The sequence below is a fragment of the Coregonus lavaretus genome (assembly GCF_964263955.1).
Source record: "Coregonus lavaretus genome assembly, contig: HAP1_SCAFFOLD_766, whole genome shotgun sequence".
Taxonomy (NCBI): domain Eukaryota; kingdom Metazoa; phylum Chordata; class Actinopteri; order Salmoniformes; family Salmonidae; genus Coregonus; species Coregonus lavaretus.
The window spans coordinates 201,673-223,285 of record NW_028160254.1 but is presented as its reverse complement, the minus strand read 5'-3'; the positions used below and the strand labels follow the sequence as shown (position 1 = coordinate 223,285).

Genomic DNA, 21,613 nt, shown 5'->3' with positions numbered 1-21,613 from the left:
AAACATTCTAATTCCATTGGTAATGGTTTGAATATTTTACATGGTTATAATGGAATAATGTTTTCAGTTCAATTCAAGAGTGCAGGCTGTTTCCCCCCACATGGCTGAGTGGTCTAAATGTTTCGTTGACAACAGATGGCCATGGGGGAAGGAAACCCTGTCGGTATTGTAACGTACTAACGGGTCTTCTGTGGCCTAGACAGCCTCCCTCTGCTACTGGGATCCTAAATCAAGGTGCATCAGTATGAGTAACCAAAAAAGTGTAAAACAAATCAAAATAATATTTTATATTTGATATTCTTCAAATAGCTACCCTTTGCCTTGATTGCAGCTTTGCACACTCTTGGCATTCTCTTAACCAGCTTCACCTGGAATGCTTTTCCAACAGTCTTGAAGGAGTTCCCACATATTTTGAGCACTCGTTGGCTGCTTTTCCTTCACTCTGCCGTCCGACTCATCCCAAACCATCTCAATTGGGATGAGGCCGGGGGGTTGTGGAGGCCAGGTCATCTGATGCAGCACTCCATCACTCTCCTTCTCAGTAAATAACCCTTACACAGCCTGGAGGTGTGTTGGGTCATTGTCCTGTTGAAAAACAAATGATAGTCCCTCTAAGCCCAAACCAGAAGGGATGGCGTATCGCTGCAGAATGCTGTGGTAACCATGCTGGTTAAGTGTGCCTTGAATTCTAAATAAATCAGACCGTGTCACCAGCAATGCACCCCCACACCATAACACCTCCTCCTCCATGCTTTACGGTGGGAAATACACATGCAGAGATCATCCGTTCACCCACACCGCGTCTCACGAAGACACGGCGATTGGAACCAAAAATCTCACATTTGGACTCCAGACCACATTTCCACCGGTCTAATGTCCATTGCTCGTGTTTCTTGGCCCAAGCAGGACTCTTCTTGTTATTGGTGTCCTTTTAGTAGTGGTTTCTTTTCAACAATTCAACCATGAAGGCCTGATTCACACATTCCCCTCTGAACAGTTGATCTTTAGATGTGTCTGTGACTTGAACTCTGAAGCATTTATTTGGGCTGCAATTTCTGAGGCTGCTAACTTTAATGAATGTATCCTCTGCAGCAGAGGTAACGCTGGGTCTTCCATTCCTGTGGCTGACCTCATGAGAGCCAGTTTCATCATAGCGCTTGATGGTTTTTGCGACTGCACTTGAAGAAACTTCCAAAGTTCTTGAAATGTTCCGTATTGACTGACCTTCATGTCTTAAAGCAATGATGGACTGTCGTTTCTCTTTGCTTATTTGAGCTGTACTTGCCGTAATATGGACTTGGTCTTTTACCAAATAGAGCTATCTTCTGTATACCCCCCTACCTTGTCACAACCCAACCGATTGGCTCAAACGCATTAAGAAGGAAAGAAATTCCACAAATTAACTTTTAAGAAGGCACGCCTGTTAATTGAAATGCATTCCAGGTGACTACCTCATGAAGCTGGTTGAGAGAATGTCAAGAGTGTGCAAAGCTGTCATCAAGACAAAGGGTGGCTATTTGAAGAATATAAAATATATGTTGATTTGTTTATCACTTTTTTGGTTACTACATTATTTTTAAATGTGTTATTTCATAGTTTTGGTTTCTTCACTATTGTGTAAAAAATAAAGAAAAACCCTTGAATGAGTGTCCAAACTTTTGACTGGTAGTGTGTGTGTTTATTTTTATACAGTGGAGAGAACAAGTATTTGATACACTGCCGATTTTGCAGGTTTTCCTACTTACAAAGCATGTAGAGGTCTGTAATATTTATCATAGGTACACTTCAACTGTGAGAGACGGAATCTAAAACAAAAAAAATCCAGAAAATCACATTGTATGATTTTTAAGTAATTAATTTGCATTTTATTGCATGACATAAGTATTTGATCACCTACCAACCAGTAAGAATTCCGGCTCTCACGGACCTGTTAGTTTTTCTTTAAGAAGCCCTCCTGTTCTCCACTCATTGCCTGTATTAACTGCACCTGTTTGAACTCGTTACCTGTATAAAAGACACCTGTCCACACACTCAATCAAACAGACTCCAACCTCTCCACAATGGCCAAGACCAGAGAGCTGTGTAAGGACATCAGGGATAAAATTGTAGACCTGCACAAGGCTGGGATGGGCTACAGGACAATAGGCAAGCAGCTTGGTGAGAAGGCAACAACTGTTGGCGCATTTATTAGAAAATGGAAGAAGTTCAAGATGACGGTCAATCACCCTCGGTCTGGGACTCCATGCAAGATCTCACCTCGTGGGGCATCAATGATCATGAGGAAGGTGAGGGATCAGCCCAGAACTACACGGCAGGACCTGGTCAATGACCTGAAGAGAGCTGGGACCACAGTCTCAAAGAAAACCATTAGTAACACACTACGCCGTCATGGATTAAAATCCTGCAGCGCACGCAAGGTCCCCCTGCTCAAGCCAGCGCATGTCCAGGCCCGTCTGAAGTTTGCCAATGACCATCTGGATGATCCAGAGGAGGAATGGGAGAAGGTCATGTGGTCTGATGAGACAAAAATATAGCTTTTTGGTCTAAACTCCACTCGCCGTGTTTGGAGGAAGAAGAAGGATGAGTACAACCCCAAGAACACCATCCCAACCGTGAAGCGTGGAGGTGGAAACATAATTCTTTGGGGATGCTTTTCTGCAAAGGGGACAGGACGACTGCACCGTATTGAGGGGAGGATGGATGGGGCCATGTATCGTGAGATCTTGGCCAACAACCTCCTTCCCTCAGTAAGAGCATTGAAGATGGGTCGTGGCTGGGTCTTCCAGCATGACAACGACCCGAAACACACAGCCAGGGCAACTTAGGAGTGGCTCCGTAAGAAGCATCTCAAGGTCCTGGAGTGGCCTAGCCAGTCTCCAGACCTGAACCCAATAGAAAATCTTTGGAGGGAGTTGAAAGTCCGTATTGCCCAGCGACAGCCCCGAAACCTGAAGGATCTGGAGAAGGTCTGTAAGGAGGAGTGGGCCAAAATCCCTGCTGCAGTGTGTGCAAACCTGGTCAAGACCTACAGGAAACGTATGATCTCTGTAATTGCAAACAGGTTTCTGTACCAAATATTAAGTTCTGCTTTTCTGATGTATCAACTACTTATGTCATGCAATAAAATGCAAATTAATTACTTAAAAATCATACAATGTGATTTTCTGGATTTTTGTTTTAGATTCCGTCTCTCACAGTTAGTGTACCTATGATAAAAATTACAGACCTCTACATGCTTTGTAAGTAGGAAAACCTGCAAAATCAGCAGTGTATCAAATACTTGTTCTCCCCACTGTGTATATACAGTGAGGGGAAAAAAGTATTTGATCCCCTGCTGATTTTGTACGTTTGTCCACTGACAAAGACATGATCAGTCTATAATTTTAATGGTAGGTTTATTTGAACAGTGAGAGACAGAATAACAACACAAAAATCCAGAAAAACACATGTCAAAAATGTTATGAATTGATTTGCATTTTAATGAGGGAGATAAGTATTTGACCCCTCTGCAAAACATGACTTAGTACTTGGTGGCAAAACCCTTGTTGGCAATCACAGAGGTCAGACGTTTCTTGTAGTTGGCCACCAGGTTTGCACACATCTCAGGAGGGATTTTGTCCCACTCCTCTTTGCAGATCTTCTCCAAGTCATTAAGGTTTCGAGGCTGACGTTTGGCAACTCGAACCTTCAGCTCCCTCCACAGATTTTCTATGGGATTAAGGTCTGGAGACTGGCTAGGCCACTCCAGGACCTTAATGTGCTTCTTTTTGAGCCACTCCTTTGTTGCCTTGGCCGTGTGTTTTGGGTCATTGTCATGCTGGAATACCCATCCACGACCCATTTTCAATGCCCTGGCTGAGGGAAGGAGGTTCTCATCCAAGATTTGACGGTACATGGCTCCGTCCATCGTCCCTTTGATGCGGTGAAGTTGTCCTGTCCCCTTAGTAGAAAAACACCCCCAAAGCATAATGTTTCCACCTCCATGTTTGACGGTGGGGATGGTGTTCTTGGGGTCATAGGCAGCATTCCTCCTCCTCCAAACACGGCGAGTTGAGTTGATGCCAAAGAGCTCGATTTTGGTCTCATCTGACAACAACACTTTCACCCAGTTCTCCTCTGAATCATTCAGACATTCATTGGCAAACTTCAGACGGGCCTGTATATGTGCTTTCTTGAGCAGGGGGACCTTGCGGGCGCTGCAGGATTTCAGTTCTTCACGGCATAGTGTGTTACCAATTTGTTTTCTTGGTGACTATGGATCCAGCTGCCTTGAGATCATTGACAAGATCCTCCCGTGTAGTTCTGGGCTGATTCCTCACCGTTCTCATGATCATTGCAACTCCACGAGGTGAGATCTTGCATGGAGCCCCAGGCCGAGGGAAATTTAGTTATTTTGTGTTTCTTCCATTTGCGAATAATCGCACCAACTGTTGTCACCTTCTCACCAAGCTGCTTGGCGATGGTCTTGTAGCCCATTCCAGCCTTGTGTAGGTCTACAATCTTGTCCCTGACATCCTTGGAGAGCTCTTTGGTCTTGGCCATGGTGGAGAGTTTGGAATCTGATTGATTGATTGCTTCTGTGGACAGGTGTCTTTTATTTGGGTAACAAGCTGAGATTAGGAGCACTCCTAATCTCAGCTCGTTACCTGTATAAAAGACACCTGGGAGACAGAAATCTTTCTGATTGAGAGGGGGTCTAATACTTATTTCCCTCATTAAAATGCGAATCAATTTATAACATTTTGGACATGTTTTTCTGGATTTTTTTGTTGTTATTCTGTCTCTCACTGTTCAAATAAACCTACCATTAAAATTATAGACTGATCATTTCTTTGTCAGTGGGCAAACGTACAAAATCAGCAGGGGATCAAATACTTTTTTCCCTCACTGTGTATGTGTGTGTGTGTATATATATATATACTGCATTACCAAAAGTATGTGGAAACCTGCTCGTCAAAAATCATGGCCATTAATGTGGAGTTAGTCTCCCCCTTTGCTACTATAACAGCCCCACTCTTCTCGGAAGGCTTTCCCCTAGATGTTGGAACATCGCTGCGGGGACTTCAGCCACAAGCGTTAGTGAGGTCGGGCACTGATGTTGGGAGATTTATATCTGGCTCGCAGTCGGCGTTCCAATTTATCCCAAAGGTGTTCGATGGAGTTGAGGTCAGGGCTCTGTGTAGGCCAGTCAAGTTCTTCCACACCGATCTCGACAAACCGTTTCTGTATGGACCTCACTTTGTGTACGGGGGCATTGTCATGCTGAAACAGGAAAGGCCCTTCCACAAAGTTGGAAGCACAGAATCGTCTAGAATGTCATTGTATGCTGTACTGTTAAGATTTCCCTTCACTGGAACATTGGGGCCTAGCCCGAACCATGGAAAACATTCCCATTATTCCTCCTCCACCAAACGTTACAGTTGGCACTATGCATTGGGGCAGGTAACGTTCTCCTGGCACCCTCCAAACCCAGATTCGTCCGTCGGACTGCAAGATGGTGAAGCATGACTCATCACTCCAGAGAACGCGTTTCCACTCCAGCCGACGCTTGGCATATCGCATGGTGATCTTAGGCTTGTGTGCGGCTGCTTGACCATGGAAACCCATTTCATGTAGTGTATAAAATTGCACAATCTTCTCTCCGTACCAATGGTAAAATGTGTAGAATTGCAGGGGGGGGGGGGGGGGGGGGCTGCACATTTTTTTGCTTGCAAGGTGAAATGCTTTTGCTTATATCTCAGTATATGGGGTTTTATGGGGTGTGAGCTTCTGTACTCTCGCATTAGTGAGATTGTGAATTTACCATTTGGAGTTGGCCATTTCAAGAATAGCAAACTATTCAAGCAATGTGCCAAAAGGCAACAAAAATGTTAATGAACTTATGCCTCCAAAGCAGTTACAACAACAACAACCAAAGGAACCTCTCTCTCTGCCAGGTCTCTGGATGGGCGGTTGCAGGTGTCCCACAGGAAGGGCCTGCCCCATGTCATCTACTGCCGTCTGTGGCGCTGGCCCGACCTGCAGTCCCACCACGAGCTGCGGGCCATCGAGCTCTGCGAGTACGCCTTCCACACCAAGAAGGATGAGGTGTGTGTCAACCCCTACCACTACCAGAGGGTGGAGACGCCAGGTACGGACAACTGTCCCTTCTCATTTAAAGATCATGAGAGGTTCAATGAGATTCGCTTCAGTAGCATGTATTGCACATCTTTTAAATGTATTAGCTCTATGACAACTAGTTTGACAGATGTGGGAGGCTTAGCTCTTATGTTTAGGCTGTCTATAACTTCTATATTCACATTCTTTACATTGTAGTCATTTAGCAGACGCTCTTATCCAGAGCCACTTACAGTTATACTGGCCCCCCCGTGGGAAACGAACCCACAACCCTGGCGTTGCAAGCGCCACGCTCTACCAACTGAGCTACATCTGTCAGTGTGTTAGAGAAACAATGCACCGTGTGTCTGTGCATTTCTGTTCTTCCTGTTTCTGTCTGTGTGTGATAAATGTCTAATTGTGTGCATGTCTGCAGTGCTGCCCCCTGTGCTGGTTCCCAGACACACAGAGATCCCCAGTGAGTTTCCTCCTCTGGACGACTACAGCCACTCCATCCCAGAGAACACCAACTTCCCCGCCGGCATCGAGCCACAGAGCAACTACATACCAGGTGAGATATCAGTCCTATAAATAGTGAGACAAGTCTACATACCAAGTGAGATATCAGTCCTATTACTGCTGAGACCAGTGCTAAAGGAGGTGAGACTAGTCCTCACACAGATTCCTAGAGCAGGTGAGACCAATCTTGATTTATGAAGCACGTTATAGAAGTCTTAAAGTGGGTGAGACTGGTTTAAGTGAGACAAGTTTAAAATGAGTGTAAGGTCGGTGAGAACCGTCTTAAAAGCAAGTTAAAATCCCATTCAAGCGGACAAGACAGGTGAGTGGCGGAGACTGGCAAAGAGTTTGCAATGCTTGACCTTGTTTCACACAGCTCAGTGTCTGGGATTGTGTCTTGTCTGCCCGCTCTCACACAGTCTAGTTGTGACAGCCAATGGTTTTTATTCAGTCACTTTTTTTTCAGTTCTCCTCCTGGCTAGTTCTTCTCCTGGCTAGTTATCATCCCCTCTAGCCCCCCACCCCCTCTAGCCCCATCCCCTCTAGCCCCCCCATCCCCTCTATCCCCTCTAGCCCCCCCATCCCCTCTATCCCCTCTAGCCCCCCCATCCCCTCTATCCCCTCTAGCCCCCCCATCCCCTCTATCCCCTCTAGCCCCCCATCCCCTCTATCCCCTCTAGCCCCCCCATCTCCTCTAGCCCCTCTATCCCCTCTAGCCCCTCTATCCCCTCTATCCCCTCTAGCCCCCCCCATCCCCTCTATCCCCTCTAGCCCCCCCATCCCCTCTAGCCCCTCTATCCCCTCTAGCCCCCCCATCCCCTCTAGCCCCCCATCCCCTCTAGCCCCCCATCCCCTCTAGCCCCTCTATCCCCTCTAGCCCTCTATCCCCTCTAGCCCCACTAGCCCCTCTATCCCCTCTAGCCCCACATCCCCTCTAGCCCCCCATCCCCTCTAGCCCCACATCCCCTCTAGCCCCACATCCCCTCTAGCCCCACATCCCCTCTAGCCCCTCCATCCCCTCTAGCCCCCCATCCCCTCTAGCCCCCCATCCCCTCTAGCCCCACTAGCCCCTCTAGCCCCACATCCCCTCTAGCCCCACATCCCCTCTAGCCCCACATCCCCTCTAGCCCCACATCCCCTCTAGCCCCTCTAGCCCCCCATCCCCTCTAGCCCCACTAGCCCCTCTAGCCCCACATCCCCTCTAGCCCCACATCCCCTCTAGCCCCACATCCCCTCTAGCCCCACATCCCCTCTAGCCCCACTAGCCCCTCTAGCCCCCCATCCCCTCTAGCCCCCATCCCCTCTAGCCCCCCATCCCCTCTAGCCCCACATCCCCTCTAGCCCCTCCATCCCCTCTAGCCCCCCATCCCCACTAGCCCCCCATCCCCTCTAGCCCCTAGCCCCTCTAGCCCCACTAGCCCCTCTATCCCCTCTAGCCCCCCATCCCCTCTAGCCCCCCATCCCCTCTAGCCCCCCCATCCCCTCTAGCCCCCCCATCCCCTCTAGCCCCCCATCCCCTCTAGCCCCACATCCCCTCTAGCCCCCCATCCCCTCTAGCCCCCCATCCCCTCTAGCCCCTCCATCCCCTCTAGCCCCCCATCCCCTCTAGCCCTCTAGCCCCTCTAGCCCCCCATCCCCTCTAGCCCCCCATCCCCTCTAGCCCCCCATCCCCTCTAGCCCCCCATCCCCTCTAGCCCCACTAGCCCCCCATCCCCTCTAGCCCCTAGCCCCTCTAGCCCCACTAGCCCCCCATCCCCTCTAGCCCCTAGCCCCTCTAGCCCCTCTATCCCCTCTAGCCCCACTAGCCCCCCATCCCCTCTAGCCCCTAGCCCCTCTAGCCCCTCTATCCCCTCTAGCCCCCCCATCCCCTCTAGCCCCCCCATCCCCTCTAGCCCCCCATCCCCTCTATCCCCTCTAGCCCCCATCCCCTCTAGCCCCCCCATCCCCTCTAGCCCCCCATCCCCTCTAGCCCCCCATCCCCTCTAGCCCCACTAGCCCCCCATCCCCTCTAGCCCCTAGCCCCTCTAGCCCCCCTAGCCCCTCTAGCCCCACTAGCCCCTCTAGCCCCCCATCCCCTCTAGCCCCCCCATCCCCTCTAGCCCCCCATCCCCTCTAGCCCCACTAGCCCCCCATCCCCTCTAGCCCCTAGCCCCTCTAGCCCCCCTAGCCCCTCTAGCCCCACTAGCCCCTCTAGCCCCCCATCCCCTCTAGCCCCCCCATCCCCTCTAGCCCCCCCATCCCCTCTAGCCCCCCCATCCCCTCTAGCCCCCCCATCCCCTCTAGCCCCTCTAGCCCCCCATCCCCTCTAGCCCCCCATCCCCTCTAGCCCCTCTAGCCCCCCCATCCCCTCTAGCCCCCCATCCCCTCTAGCCCCCCATCCCCTCTAGCCCCCCATCCCCTCTAGCCCCACATGCCCTCTAGCCCCCCCATCCCCTCTAGCCCCCCATCCCCTCTAGCCCTTTAGCCCCCCATCCCCACTATCTCCTCTAGCCCCCCCCCCCAACTCCTCTAGGCCCCTCTCCTCCCCTCCCTTCTCAGTGATTTTGGGTGGCCTCCTAGGCCCCTAACCTACCTTCAGACAGACACTAGCAGAGGTGTGAGCCACATCAGCAGACCGGATGAACAGTTGCCAAACACACACACACACACACACACACTGAGTCCAGAGGAGGTGGGCAGCCTCTGCTTGGCACAAACGATGTCTGTGGTGCCTTGAGATGCCAGACCGCCAGAAGCAGACACTGCCTCATGAAGACCAGACCAGCACATGGTCCGTTACTACCTCTGGAGGACAAATTGACCCCCCTGTTACAGGCTATCAGGAGTAGAACTAACTCAGTCAATACATTCCACCTGGCAGGAGTAGAACTAACTCAGTCAATACATTCCACCTGTCAGGAGTAGAACTAACTCAGTCAATACATTCCACCTGGCAGGAGTAGAACTAACTCAGTCAATACATTCCACCTGTCAGGAGTAGAACTAACTCAGTCAATACATTCCACCTGTCAGGAGTAGAACTAACTCAGTCAATACATTCCACCTGGCAGGAGTAGAACTAACTCAGTCAATACATTCCACCTGTCAGGAGTAGAACTAACTCAGTCAATACATTCCGCCTGTCAGGAGTAGAACTAACTCAGTCAATACATTCCGCCTGTCAGGAGTAGAACTAACTCAGTCAATACATTCCACCTGTCAGGAGTAGAACTACCTCAGTCAATACATTCCACCTGGCAGGAGTAGAACTAACTCAGGAGTAGAACTAACTCAGTCAATACATTCCACCTGTCAGGAGTAGAACTAACTCAGTCAATACATTCCACCTGGCAGGAGTAGAACTAACTCAGTCAATACATTCCACCTGGCAGGAGTAGAACTAACTCAGGAGTAGAACTAACTCAGTCAATACATTCCACCTGGCAGGAGTAGAACTAACTCAGGAGTAGAACTAACTCAGTCAATACATTCCACCTGGCAGGAGTAGAACTAACTCAGTCAATACATTCCACCTGGCAGGAGTAGAACTAACTCAGTCAATACATTCCGCCCGTCAGGAGTAGAACTAACTCAGTCAATACATTCCACCTGTGTTTTCTACTGGTTTCCACTTCCCTTCCCTTCCCTGAATAAAAGCATTGGCAGAGAGTTTAATGATAGAGGGTGTTGTTAATATGCAGATGTGGAGCCATGTTGGTCCATGTTATTAGAAGAACCTACCAACCATAATGGTTGTTTACTCTGTTTAGTGTGGTTTACTAATCGTGTGTGTGTGTGTGTGTGTGTGTGTGTGTGTGTGTGTGTGTGTGTGTGTGTGTGTGTGTGTGTTTCAGAGACTCCTCCGCCAGGCTATCTCAGTGAAGATGGGGAGACCAGTGATCACCTGATGAACCACAGCATGGACACCAGCTCACCCAACCTGTCACCCAACCCAGTCTCTCCAACACACAGCAATTTAGGTAAGTGTTAGGGCTGGGAATGTCCAGGGACCTCACAATACAATATTATCACCGTAGTTAGGTGCCGATTCTATATGTATTGCGATTTGATACTGCGGTTTTATTGCAATTTGATGTTCCAAACATATTGCTCACCATATGTCTGCTGCAGAGAGACGAGAAGGCATGATCAATTATTGGTATTTATTTTTCGCCGCAGGTACCGCTAACGCAAACATTTTTTGCTATCTGGCCGTATGTTTGTGGATGTTTATTTGTGAGATTGAGACACAAAGTGGTGTGTGAGACAATGAGATTGTGTGTGTCTGCGCTAACTAGCGGACAAGCGTTGCACCTCAGCCCTCCCTCGGGAAGCCAGTCCACCGCTCCGTATTGTAACAGAGGAAGCCTGGTCTGCTCATGAAAGGCCTTTGTCTCGGTCCCATCTGAGCCCAGAGCTGGCCAACACAGTCAACCCACACTAACATCAATAATAATATCCTGTTGGTTATTATATCAGTGTGGAAAATCACTGTGGGGTTTCGGGCCCAAGCTACTGTAGAAAAAACAAATAGACTGTGCCTTCAAATAGGCCCAGTCAGTACACTGTACTTCAAATAGACAGTGCCTTCACATAGGCCAAGACAGTTCACTGCACTTCAAAGGCAAATGTTGAAGTAGTTAGAATGGAAAAGTAAAAAAAAAAAAAAACCTTGCTGTTACGAGAACTGTGCAAGCGTTTTCCGAATGTTTTGGTTACGGAACCCTGTAATTTGCCATAGGCTCCACTGTCTCCACATTTCTGCTTTGTGCTTCTGGGAGCTGACTCTGCGCTTATCTCTCTCTTCAGTCTCCCTCCATCTTTAAGTCCTCTACTCCACTGGCTCTGCTGTTATCTCTCTCTTCAGTCTCCCTCCATCTTTATGTCCTCTACTCCCCTGGCTCTGCTGTTATCTCTCTCTTCAGTCTCCCTCCATCTTTATGTCCTCTACTCCCCTGGCTCTGCTGTTATCTCTCTCTTCAGTCTCCCTCCATCTTTATGTCCTCTACTCCCCTGGCTCTGCTGTTATCTCTCTCTTCAGTCTCCCTCCATCTTTATGTCCTCTACTCCCCTGGCTCTGCTGTTATCTCTCTCTTCAGTCTCCCTCCGTCTTTATGTCCTCTACTCCCCTGGCTCTGCTGTTATCTCTCTCTTCAGTCTCCCTCCATCTTTATGTCCTCTACTCCCCTGGCTCTGCTGTTATCTCTCTCTTCAGTCTCCCTCCATCTTTATGTCCTCTACTCCCCTGGCTCTGCTGTTATCTCTCTTCAGTCTCCCTCCATCTTTATCTCCTCTACTCCCCTGGCTCTGCTGTTATCTCTCTCTTCAGTCTCCCTCCATCTTTATGTCCTACTCCCCTGGCTCTGCTGTTATCTCTCTCTTCAGTCTCCCTCCATCTTTATCTCCTCTACTCCCCTGGCTCTGCTGTTATCTCTCTCTTCAGTCTCCCTCCATCTTTATGTCCTACTCCCCTGGCTCTGCTGTTATCTCTCTCTTCAGTCTCCCTCCATCTTTATGTCCTCTACTCCCCTGGCTCTGCTGTTATCTCTCTCTTCAGTCTCCCTCCATCTTTATGTCCTACTCCCCAGGCTCTGCTGTTATCTCTCTCTTCAGTCTCCCTCCATCTTTATGTCCTCTACTCCCCTGGCTCTGCTGTTGTCTCTCTCTTCAGTCTCCCTCCCTCCCTCCCTCCCTCCTGTCCTTCCCCACCTCTATCTCCTCTTCCTTCCCTCCCTCCCTCCGGTCCTTACCCACCTCTCTCTCCTCCTCCCTCCCTCCCTCCCTCCTGTCCTTACCCACCTCTCTCTCCTCCTCCCTCCCTCCCTCCTTCCCCACCTCTATCTCCTCCTCCCTCCCTCCCTCCTCGTCCACTCCTGTTCTGTCTTTTACTCTGTTCAATACAATTGATTGTTTACATGAAAGAAGCAATCCAAAGTTGCCAAAGCAATACAGTACAACAAGTCTCTCGTTCACACTTTATTTGGATAGTCCCATATAGATGATCTTTGTAAGGGTAGGGGTAAAGGTTAGGGTTAGTTAGTTATGTTGTTGACGGTAATTCAACATCTATTGAACATCTACACTACCGGTCAAAAGTTTTAGAACACCTACTCATTCAAGGTTTTTTCTTTATTTTTACTATATTCTACAATAGTTTAAGACATCAAAACTATGAAATAGTAGTAACCAAAAAAGTTTTATTTTATATTTGAGATTCTTCAAATAGCCACCCTTTGCCTTGATGACAGCTTTGCACACTCTTGGCATTCTCTCAACCAGCTTCACCTGGAATGCTTTTCCAACAGTCTCGAAGGAGTTCCCACATTTGCTGAGCACTTGTTGTCTGCTTTTCCTTCACTCTGTCTTCCGACTCATCCCAAACCATCTCAATTTGGTTGAGGTCGGGTGATTGTGGAGGTCAAGTCATCTGATGCAGCACTCATCACTCTCCTTATTGGTAAAATAGCCCTTACACATCCTGGAGGTGTGTTTTGGGTCATTGTCCTGTTGAAAAACAAATGATAGTCCCACTAAGCCCAAACCAGATGGGATGGCGTATCGCTGCAGAATGCTGTGGTAGCCATGCTGGTTAAGTGTGCCTTGACTTCTAAATAAGTCACAGACAGTGTTACCAGCAAAGCACCCCCACACCATAAAACCACCTCCTCCATGCTTTACGGTGGGAACTACACATGCAGAGATCATCCGTTCACCCACACCACGTCTCACAAAGACACAGCGGTTGGAACAAAAAATATCCAAGTTGGACTCCAGACCAAAGCACACATTTCCACTGGTCTAATGTCCGTTGCTTGTGTTTCTTGGCCCAAGCAAGTCTCTTCTTCTTATTGGTGTCCTTTAGTAGTGGTTTCTTTGCAGCAATTCGACCATGAATGCCTGATTCACACAGTCTCCTCTGAACAGTTGATGTTGAGATGTGTCTGTTACTTGATTTCTGTGAAGCATTTATTTGGGCTGCAATTTCTGAGGCTGGTAACTCTAATGAACTTATCCTCTCAGCAGAGGGCACCCTGGATCTTCCATTCCTATGGCGGTCCTCATGAGAGCAAGTTTCATCATAGCGCTTGATGGTTTTGGCGAGTGCACTGGAAGAAACTTTCAAAGTTCTTGAAATGTTCCAGATTGACTGACATTTATGTCTTAAAGCAATGATGGACTGTCGTTTCTCTTTGCTTATTTGAGCTGTTCTTGCCATAATATGGACTTGGTCTTTTACCAAATAGGGCTATCTTCTGTATACCCCCCCCCCCCCCCCCCCCCACCTGATTGGCTCAAACTCATTAAGAAGGAAAGAAATTCCACAAATTAACTTTTATGAAGGCACACCTGTTATTGAAATGCATTCCAGGTGACTACCTCATGATGCTGGTTGAGAGGATGCGAAGAGTGTGCAAAGCTGTCATCAAGGCAAAGGGTGGCTATTTGAAGAATCTCAAATATAAAATATATTTTCATTTGTTTAACTTTATTTTCGTTACTACATGATTCCATATGTGTTATTTCATAGTTTTGATGTCTTCACTATTATTCTACAATGTAAAAATAAAGAAAAACCCTTGAATGAGTAGGTGTTCTAAAAATGTTTGACCTGTGATGTACAAAGCATCTACTTGGGACTATCTAAATAAAGTGTTCCCCTTCCCCCTCTGTCTCTCAGACCTACAGCCTGTGATGTACTGTGAGCCGGCCTTCTGGTGTTCTATCTCCTACTATGAGCTGAACCAGCGGGTGGGCGAGACCTTCCACGCCTCCCAGCCGTCCCTCACCGTGGACGGTTTCACTGACCCCTCCAACTCGGAGCGCTTCTGCCTGGGCCTCCTCTCCAACGTCAACCGTAACGCCGCTGTGGAGCTGACGCGCAGACACATTGGTACTGACAAATAAACCGCTGACAAACTGACACGTGGCCGATGCTAGGTCATTGACATGAGGGGGAAAGTGAAATGGAATAGCTTTGTTAGATGGGATAACTGGTCAACTTTAGGACTACCCCTACTTACTACCTGAACCACATGTACTGCCCACACATGGTAGCCGCATGAAACAGGATTGTGGTTACAAGGTCATTCACACCGAAGTAAAGAGAAAGAGAGAGCAGTTGTATTAGCTGCTACCAATACCTTAGGTCAGGGGTGGTAGGGGTTGGGTCAGGGGTGGTAGGGGTTGGGTCAGGGGTAGTAGGGGTTGGGGTAGTAGGGGTTAGGTCAGGGGTAGTAGGGGTTAGGTCAGGGGTGGTAGGGGTTAGGTCAGGGGTAGTAGGGGTTAGGTCAGTGGTAGTAGGGGTTAGGTCAGGGGTGGTAGGGGTTAGGTCAGTTGTAGTAGGGGTTAGGTCAGGGGTGGTAGGGGTTAGGTCAGGGGTGGTAGGGGTTAGGTCAGGGGTAGTAAGGGTTAGGTCAGGGGTAGTAAGGGTTAGGTCAGGGGTAGTAAGGGTTAGGTCAGGGGTAGTAGGGGTTAGGTCAGGGGTGGTAAGGGTTAGGTCAGGGGTAGTAGGGGTTAGGTCAGGGGTGGTAAGGGTTAGGTCAGGGGTAGTAGGGGTTAGGTCAGGGGTGGTAGGGGTTAGGTCAGGGGTGGTAGGGGTTAGGTCAGGGGTGGTAGGGGTTAGGTCAGGGGTGGTAGGGGTTAGGTCAGGGGTAGTAGGGGTTAGGTCAGGGGTGGTAAGGGTTAGGTCAGGGGTAGTAGGGGTTAGGTCAGGGGTGGTAAGGGTTAGGTCAGGGGTAGTAGGGGTTAGGTCAGGGGTGGTAGGGGTTAGGTCAGGGGTGGTAGGGGTTAGGTCAGGGGTGGTAGGGGTTAGGTCAGGGGTGGTAGGGGTTAGGTCAGGGGTGGTAGGGGTTAGGTCAGGGGTGGTAGGGGTTAGGTCAGGGGTGGTAAGGGTTAGGTCAGGGGTAGTAGGGGTTAGGTCAGGGGTGGTAAGGGTTAGGTCAGGGGTGGTAGGGGTTAGGTCAGGGGTGGTAAGGGTTAGGTCAGGGGTAGTAGGGGTTAGGTCAGGGGTGGTAGGGGTTAGGTCAGGGGTGGTAGGGGTTAGGTCAGGGGTGGTAGGGGTTAGGTCAGGGGTGGTAGGGGTTAGGTCAGGGGTGGTAGGGGTTAGGTCAGGGGTAGTAAGGGTTAGGTCAGGGGTAGTAAGGGTTAGGTCAGGGGTAGTAAGGGTTAGGTCAGGGGTTAGGTCAGTGGTAGTAGGGGTTAGGTCAGTGGTGGTAGGGGTTAGGTCAGGGGTAGTAGGGGTTAGGTCTGGGGTGGTAGGGGTTAGGTCAGGGGTGGTAGGGGTTAGGTCAGGGGTGGTAGGGGTTAGGTCAGGGGTGGTAGGGGTTAGGTCAGGGGTAGTAGGGGTTAGGTCAGGGGTGGTAGGGGATAGGTCAGGGGTGGTAGGGGTTAGGTCAGGGGTGGTAGGGGTTAGGTCAGGGGTGGTAGGGGTTAGGTCAGGGGTGGTAGGGGTTAGGTCAGGGGTGGTAGGGGTTAGGTCAGGGGTGGTAGGGGTTAGGTCAGGGGTAGGCAACTATATTCAACCGTGTGCCTATTTTTGTCAGAGAATGGTTGAGGGGCATAATTATAATAATTTGTACACTGCAAATTGACCACAACTAAGCCAAATAAGAGATTGTATTGGAAATTAACAATAATTTCATACCTAGATTACAGTGAGACGTGATCACATGTCAATTTTTATTTGTGGGAATACTTGAGAACAGGTTTCCTAAATATGTCTTTAGATATACATCACATGTTCATTGTCATCATTGTTCAAAGTGAATTGAATGGACGTCTGTGTGTACACACCAGGGGTGGTAGGGGTTAGGTCAGGGAATGGACGTCTGTGTGTACACACCAGGGGTGGTAGGGGTTAGGTCAGGGAATGGACGTCTGTGTGTACACCAGGGGTGGTAGGGGTTAGGTCAGGGAATGGACGTCTGTGTGTACACCAGGGGTGGACTCCCCAGTGGCTGTAGTCCTAGATTAATGGTTCTGTCTGTATGTGTCTGCAGGCAGAGGGGTGCGTTTGTACTACATTGGAGGAGAGGTGTTTGCAGAGTGCCTCAGCGACAGTGCCATCTTCGTCCAGAGCCCCAACTGTAACCAGCGCTACGGCTGGCACCCCGCCACTGTCTGCAAGATCCCACCAGGTGAGAGCTGAGAGTGTGTGTGTGAGAGACAAAAAGTTGACGCACAGTAGGTTAATTTCCACAATGACTCGCACTCTGTCGTTACTCACCAGCACACGTTGGACACACACCTCATTCATTGTCTGACTGTAACTTTTGTCGGATGGTTGTCTGACAGTTGTGTGACGGTTCCGTAGGCTGCAACCTGAAGATCTTCAACAACCAGGAGTTTGCTGCCCTGCTGGCCCAGTCGGTGAACCAGGGCTTCGAGGCGGTCTACCAGCTCACCAGGATGTGCACCATCCGCATGAGCTTCGTCAAGGGCTGGGGAGCAGAGTACAGGTAACCATAGTCCACAGCTCTCATACAATGAAGGTTTCATGTATTAAACGGAGTCACCCCTGTCAGTAGTCGATACCATGCTCCCACCTGATTAGCTGACTAGTTGATTCAGGAATAGACCAACTATGTGGGATGGCTGAGGGGTGCAGAGTTAAGTAACGATGCTCAACCCCCCTCCCCCCCCAGCCTCTCCACATTGTCTCCAGTGTCTGACTAGGCCATGACCCTGTATCTCGCTAGCCTCGTACGAACCATCCTGATCTCGCAAGCTTACATTCTGGATACGACCAGATTCAAACTGAGCTAGCTGGTAAATCAAGCGCTTTGCGAACCCAGTAGGGAGAAGACTGAGAAAATCCTTCAATGCAGTTATTTGCTGTTCTTTCATATAAGTTCTGCCCTCCTGTTCTGATACAACTGCTGCTATAGCAACACTAACCTCAAGATCAGCCATTGTTGTTATGATTTTCCACTACAGACGCTTCTCATTGTCCTGATCAACTAAACCACCCCCACAGATGATCAGAGGATGCTGATTGGTCGGTTTGAATCTGGTCGTGGCCAGACTGTATCTGTGTAGTGAAACAGAATGTAAGCTGGCGAGATGGGGATGGAACGTACGAGGCTGGTGTCCTCCTCTCTTCCCCATAGAAACAGGCCTGGCTGTGCCCACCGCTCTGTTTTCAGCCAAACACACATGTGCTGTATCAAAGGGAGCTGTCAGTTCCCCCCCTCCTGTCCTCCTCTTTTCCCCCCTCCTGTCCTCCTCTTTACCCCCCTCCTGTCCTCCTCTTTTCCCCCCCTCCTGTCCTCCTCTTTTCCCCCCCTCCTGTCCTCCTCTTTTCCCCCCCTCCTGTCCTCCTCTTTTCCCCCCCTCCTGTCCTCCTCTTTTCCCCCCTCCTGTCCTCCTCTTTTCCCCCCTCCTGTCCTCCTCTTTCCCCCCCTCCTGTCCTCCTCTTTCCCCCCCTCCTGTCCTCCTCTTTCCCCCCCTCATGTCCTCCTCTTTTCCCCCCTCTTGTCCTCCTCTTTTCCCCCCTCTTGTCCTCCTCTTTTCCCCCCTCTTGTCCTCCTCTTTTCCCCCCTCTTGTCCTCCTCTTTTCCCCCCTCTTGTCCTCCTCTTTTCCCCCCTCCTGTCCTCCTCTCCCCCCTCCTGTCCTCCTCTTTTCCCCCTTCCTGTCCTCCTCTTTTCCCCCCTCCTGTCCTCCTCTTTCCCCCCCTCCTGTCCTCCTCTTTTCCCCCCTCCTGTCCTCCTCTTTTCCCCCCTCCTGTCCTCCTCTTTTCCCCCCTCCTGTCCTCCTCTTTTCCCCCCTCCTGTCCTCCTCTTTTCCATGCTGTAGTCTGACTCATCTGTTTGGAGAAGAGAGGGGGGAGCCTCCAGGGGCTTCTGTGCTGGGAGCCAGTGGTAGCTTTCCACCGGGAAGATCCCCAGCGCGCGCACACACACACACACACACACACACACACACACACACACACACACACAGGAGGAGAGAGAGCAGAGCCAGAGACTCCGGTCCAGACACAACTCAGCATGTGAAGACACTTAGGTTCAAGGTTAGGTTACAGTAGTGTGGTGTCCAACCCTTAGGGGACAGTAGTGTGGTGTCCAACCCTTAGGGGACAGTAGTGTGGTGTCCAACCCTTAGGGGACAGTAGTGTGGTGTCCAACCCTTAGGGGACAGTAGTGTGGTGTCCAACCCTTAGGGGACAGTAGTGTGGTGTCCAACCCTTAGGGGACAGTAGTGTGGTGTCCAACCCTTAGGGGACAGTAGTGTGGTGTCCAACCCTTAGGGACAGGGTTAGGTTACAGTAGTGTGGTGTCCAACCCTTAGGGACAGTAGTGTGGTGTCCAATCCTTAGGGGACAGTAGTGTGGTGTCCAACCCTTAGGTTACAGTAGTGTGGTGTCCAACCCTTAGGGACAGTAGTGTGGTGTCCAATCCTTAGGGGACAGTAGTGTGGTGTCCAACCCTTAGGGGACAGTAGTGTGGTGTCCAACCTTTAGGGGACAGTAGTGTGGTGTCCAACCCTTAGGGGCAGGGTTAGGTTACAGTAGTGTGGTGTCCAACCCTTAGGGGACAGTAGTGTGGTGTCCAACCCTTAGGGGACAGTAGTGTGGTGTCCAACCCTTAGGGGACAGTAGTGTGGTGTCCAACCCTTAGGGGCAGGGTTAGGTTACTGTAGTGTGGTGTCCAACCCTTAGGGGACAGTAGTGTGGTGTCCAACCCTTAGGGGACAGTAGTGTGGTGTCCAACCCTTAGGGGACAGTAGTGTGGTGTCCAACCCTTAGGGGCAGGGTTAGGTTACAGTAGTGTGGTGTCCAACCCTTAGGGGACAGTAGTGTGGTGTCCAACCCTTAGGGGACAGTAGTGTGGTGTCCAACCCTTAGGGGACAGTAGTGTGGTGTCCAACCCTTAGGGGACAGTAGTGTGGTGTCCAACCCTTAGGGGCAGGGTTAGGTTACAGTAGTGTGGTGTCCAGCTATGCTTATTATTTCCCCTGTGCAATTTCTCACTCAAATATTTAGTTTTAATTAACAATTCAAGCACATGCCGTAGGTACAGTTGTACAGACGTTTTCCATTAGCAGCCATTGATAAAGTGTTCATGTGTTTCCACTATTTAAAAAAAAGACCAGCTCAGCCCAGTGCACACAGGACTGAGACAGAGGGAGTTGTGTAAGGGGGATGGAATGCAAGAGAGAGAGAGGGAGGGTAGAGAGAGGGTAGAGAGAGGGTAGAGAGAGGGTAGAGGGAGGGTAGAGGGAGGGTAGAGGGAGGGAGGGAGGGTAGAGGGAGGGAGGGAGGGTAGAGGGAGGGAGGGTAGAGAGAGGGAGGGAGGGTAGAGGGCGGGAGGGTAGGAGGGAGGGAGGTGGAGGGAGGGGGGAAGAGAGTGTGGCCGCTGTGTTGCTGTCCCAGGGTGGGACGTCGTGTCTCCTTGTCTCTTCAGACACAGCCCACTACTGACTTCTATCACTGTAGTATTACTGCCCAGTCTGCTCTAGCCTGGTTCCAGACCACTGTAGCATTACTGCCCAGTCTGCTCTAGCCTGGTTCCAGATCACTGTAGTATTACTGCCCAGTCTGCTCTAGCCTGGTTCCAGATCACTGTAGTATTACTGCCCAGTCTGCTCTAGCCTGGTTCCAGATCACTGTAGTATTACTGCCCAGTCTGCTCTAGCCTGGTTCCAGATCACTGTAGTATTACTGCCCAGTCTGCTCTAGCCTGGTTCCAGATCTAAGGAGTTGGCAAAACAGCACAAAGACATCTCGACCAGGCTATTACCTAATGACCTCCTCCCACTGAAAAGGATAATCTTTGAGTTGTGTGATTTACAGTAGTATAATATGACTATGTTGTTAATAGTTGCCATGGACAACACTATGGCGATAGAGTGGTAAGGAACTAAAAACAAGGTGTTGTCAAAGGATAGTCTTGTTAAAAAAAACTCACAAACTGTGTTGAAAACCTACAAGAAAATGGATGTCATTGTCTGTGATATACAGGTAGAATAAAGATCCTAGTTGATTGTGTACTGCAGTGAACTAACCTCTTGTTTCTTTATGTCTCCTCCTGTTCGGTCCCTCGACCCAGGCGACAGACGGTGACCAGCACCCCCTGTTGGATCGAGCTGCACCTCAACGGCCCACTGCAGTGGCTGGACAAGGTGCTCATGCAAATGGGTTCCCCTAGCATCCGCTGCTCCAGCGTGTCGTAGGAATACTCCCCACCCCACCCTCTCTGTCACAGCACCGGGTGAATAAAACACAGACTTCAGACCGTGAACAAATAAACTAAAGGATGAGAGATTTCAGCAGGCATTGAGTCTTTGGAAGAAGAGCCTGTAGGCTAAGAAAGCCCAAGCCTCGTCTGCAACATACTCTCCCCTCCACACCAACTGTTGGTAGCACTTTTTTTTTTACATGTTTGTGGCAAAAGGGGGCGAGTGCATTAAAACAGGACTGAGTTGTCATCCTCTCTGTCATTAGCCATTTTTTTTATTGAACATGTTTAATATGTCGGCATCCAGTGCCAACGGCGCTGTAACATGGGAGGTTTTTAAGTCATGAGATTCCTCCGTTTCTTTTCTGTTTTTGGGTTATCATTGTGTAGTTAGTTGTACATGTGTTTATATAGAGGTGCAAGATAATTATTCGATCGGGTATTTTTGGAGCGGCGAGTGATACTGCTTTTTATATAGCATGCTAGAAGAACATGAAGTTTTACACATTTCAGTTGAGTTTGTTTCTATGGTTAGGCGTTTGTTGGTGGGGGGGGGGGGGGGTTTGTGCAAAATTGTAAAACGCCGCCCATTGTTAGCTGATTGAAAATATATGAATTTGTCGGAATGAAATATGTTCCTCCCTTGCCACTTCTGAGTAGTGTGTAAAGGGAAATGTAGTAAGAAGCTTTTAGGTGGGGTAGATGCTCTCCTGTCTGCCCATTCCCCGGGGCGGGTTTCCATGTTCTCCAGTTTTTCCTGGAACAGTGCAGCTCGGGTTTGTAATCCGTCTTTTTGGAAGCGCTCCAAATCTCCTTCCCGCCTCGTCAGAGACCATTGGGT

At 49.7% G+C, this 21,613-nt stretch overlaps 1 protein-coding gene across 1 annotated transcript in view; it reads left to right on the top strand.

The window, feature by feature from the left end:
* Positions 1-21,021, top strand: part of LOC311121980 (mothers against decapentaplegic homolog 3) — a 37,161-nt gene extending 16,140 nt beyond the window's left edge. Inside the window, exons 2-8 of the mRNA XM_084196408.1 lie at positions 5,937-6,130; positions 6,533-6,667; positions 10,449-10,574; positions 14,273-14,485; positions 16,593-16,730; positions 16,907-17,051; positions 20,644-21,021. Coding sequence (XP_084052534.1) covers positions 5,937-6,130; positions 6,533-6,667; positions 10,449-10,574; positions 14,273-14,485; positions 16,593-16,730; positions 16,907-17,051; positions 20,644-20,767 — 1,075 coding nt within the window. The 3' untranslated portion in view covers positions 20,768-21,021. The remainder of the gene's footprint in view (positions 1-5,936; positions 6,131-6,532; positions 6,668-10,448; positions 10,575-14,272; positions 14,486-16,592; positions 16,731-16,906; positions 17,052-20,643) is intronic.
* The last annotated feature ends 592 nt before the right edge of the window (positions 21,022-21,613 follow it).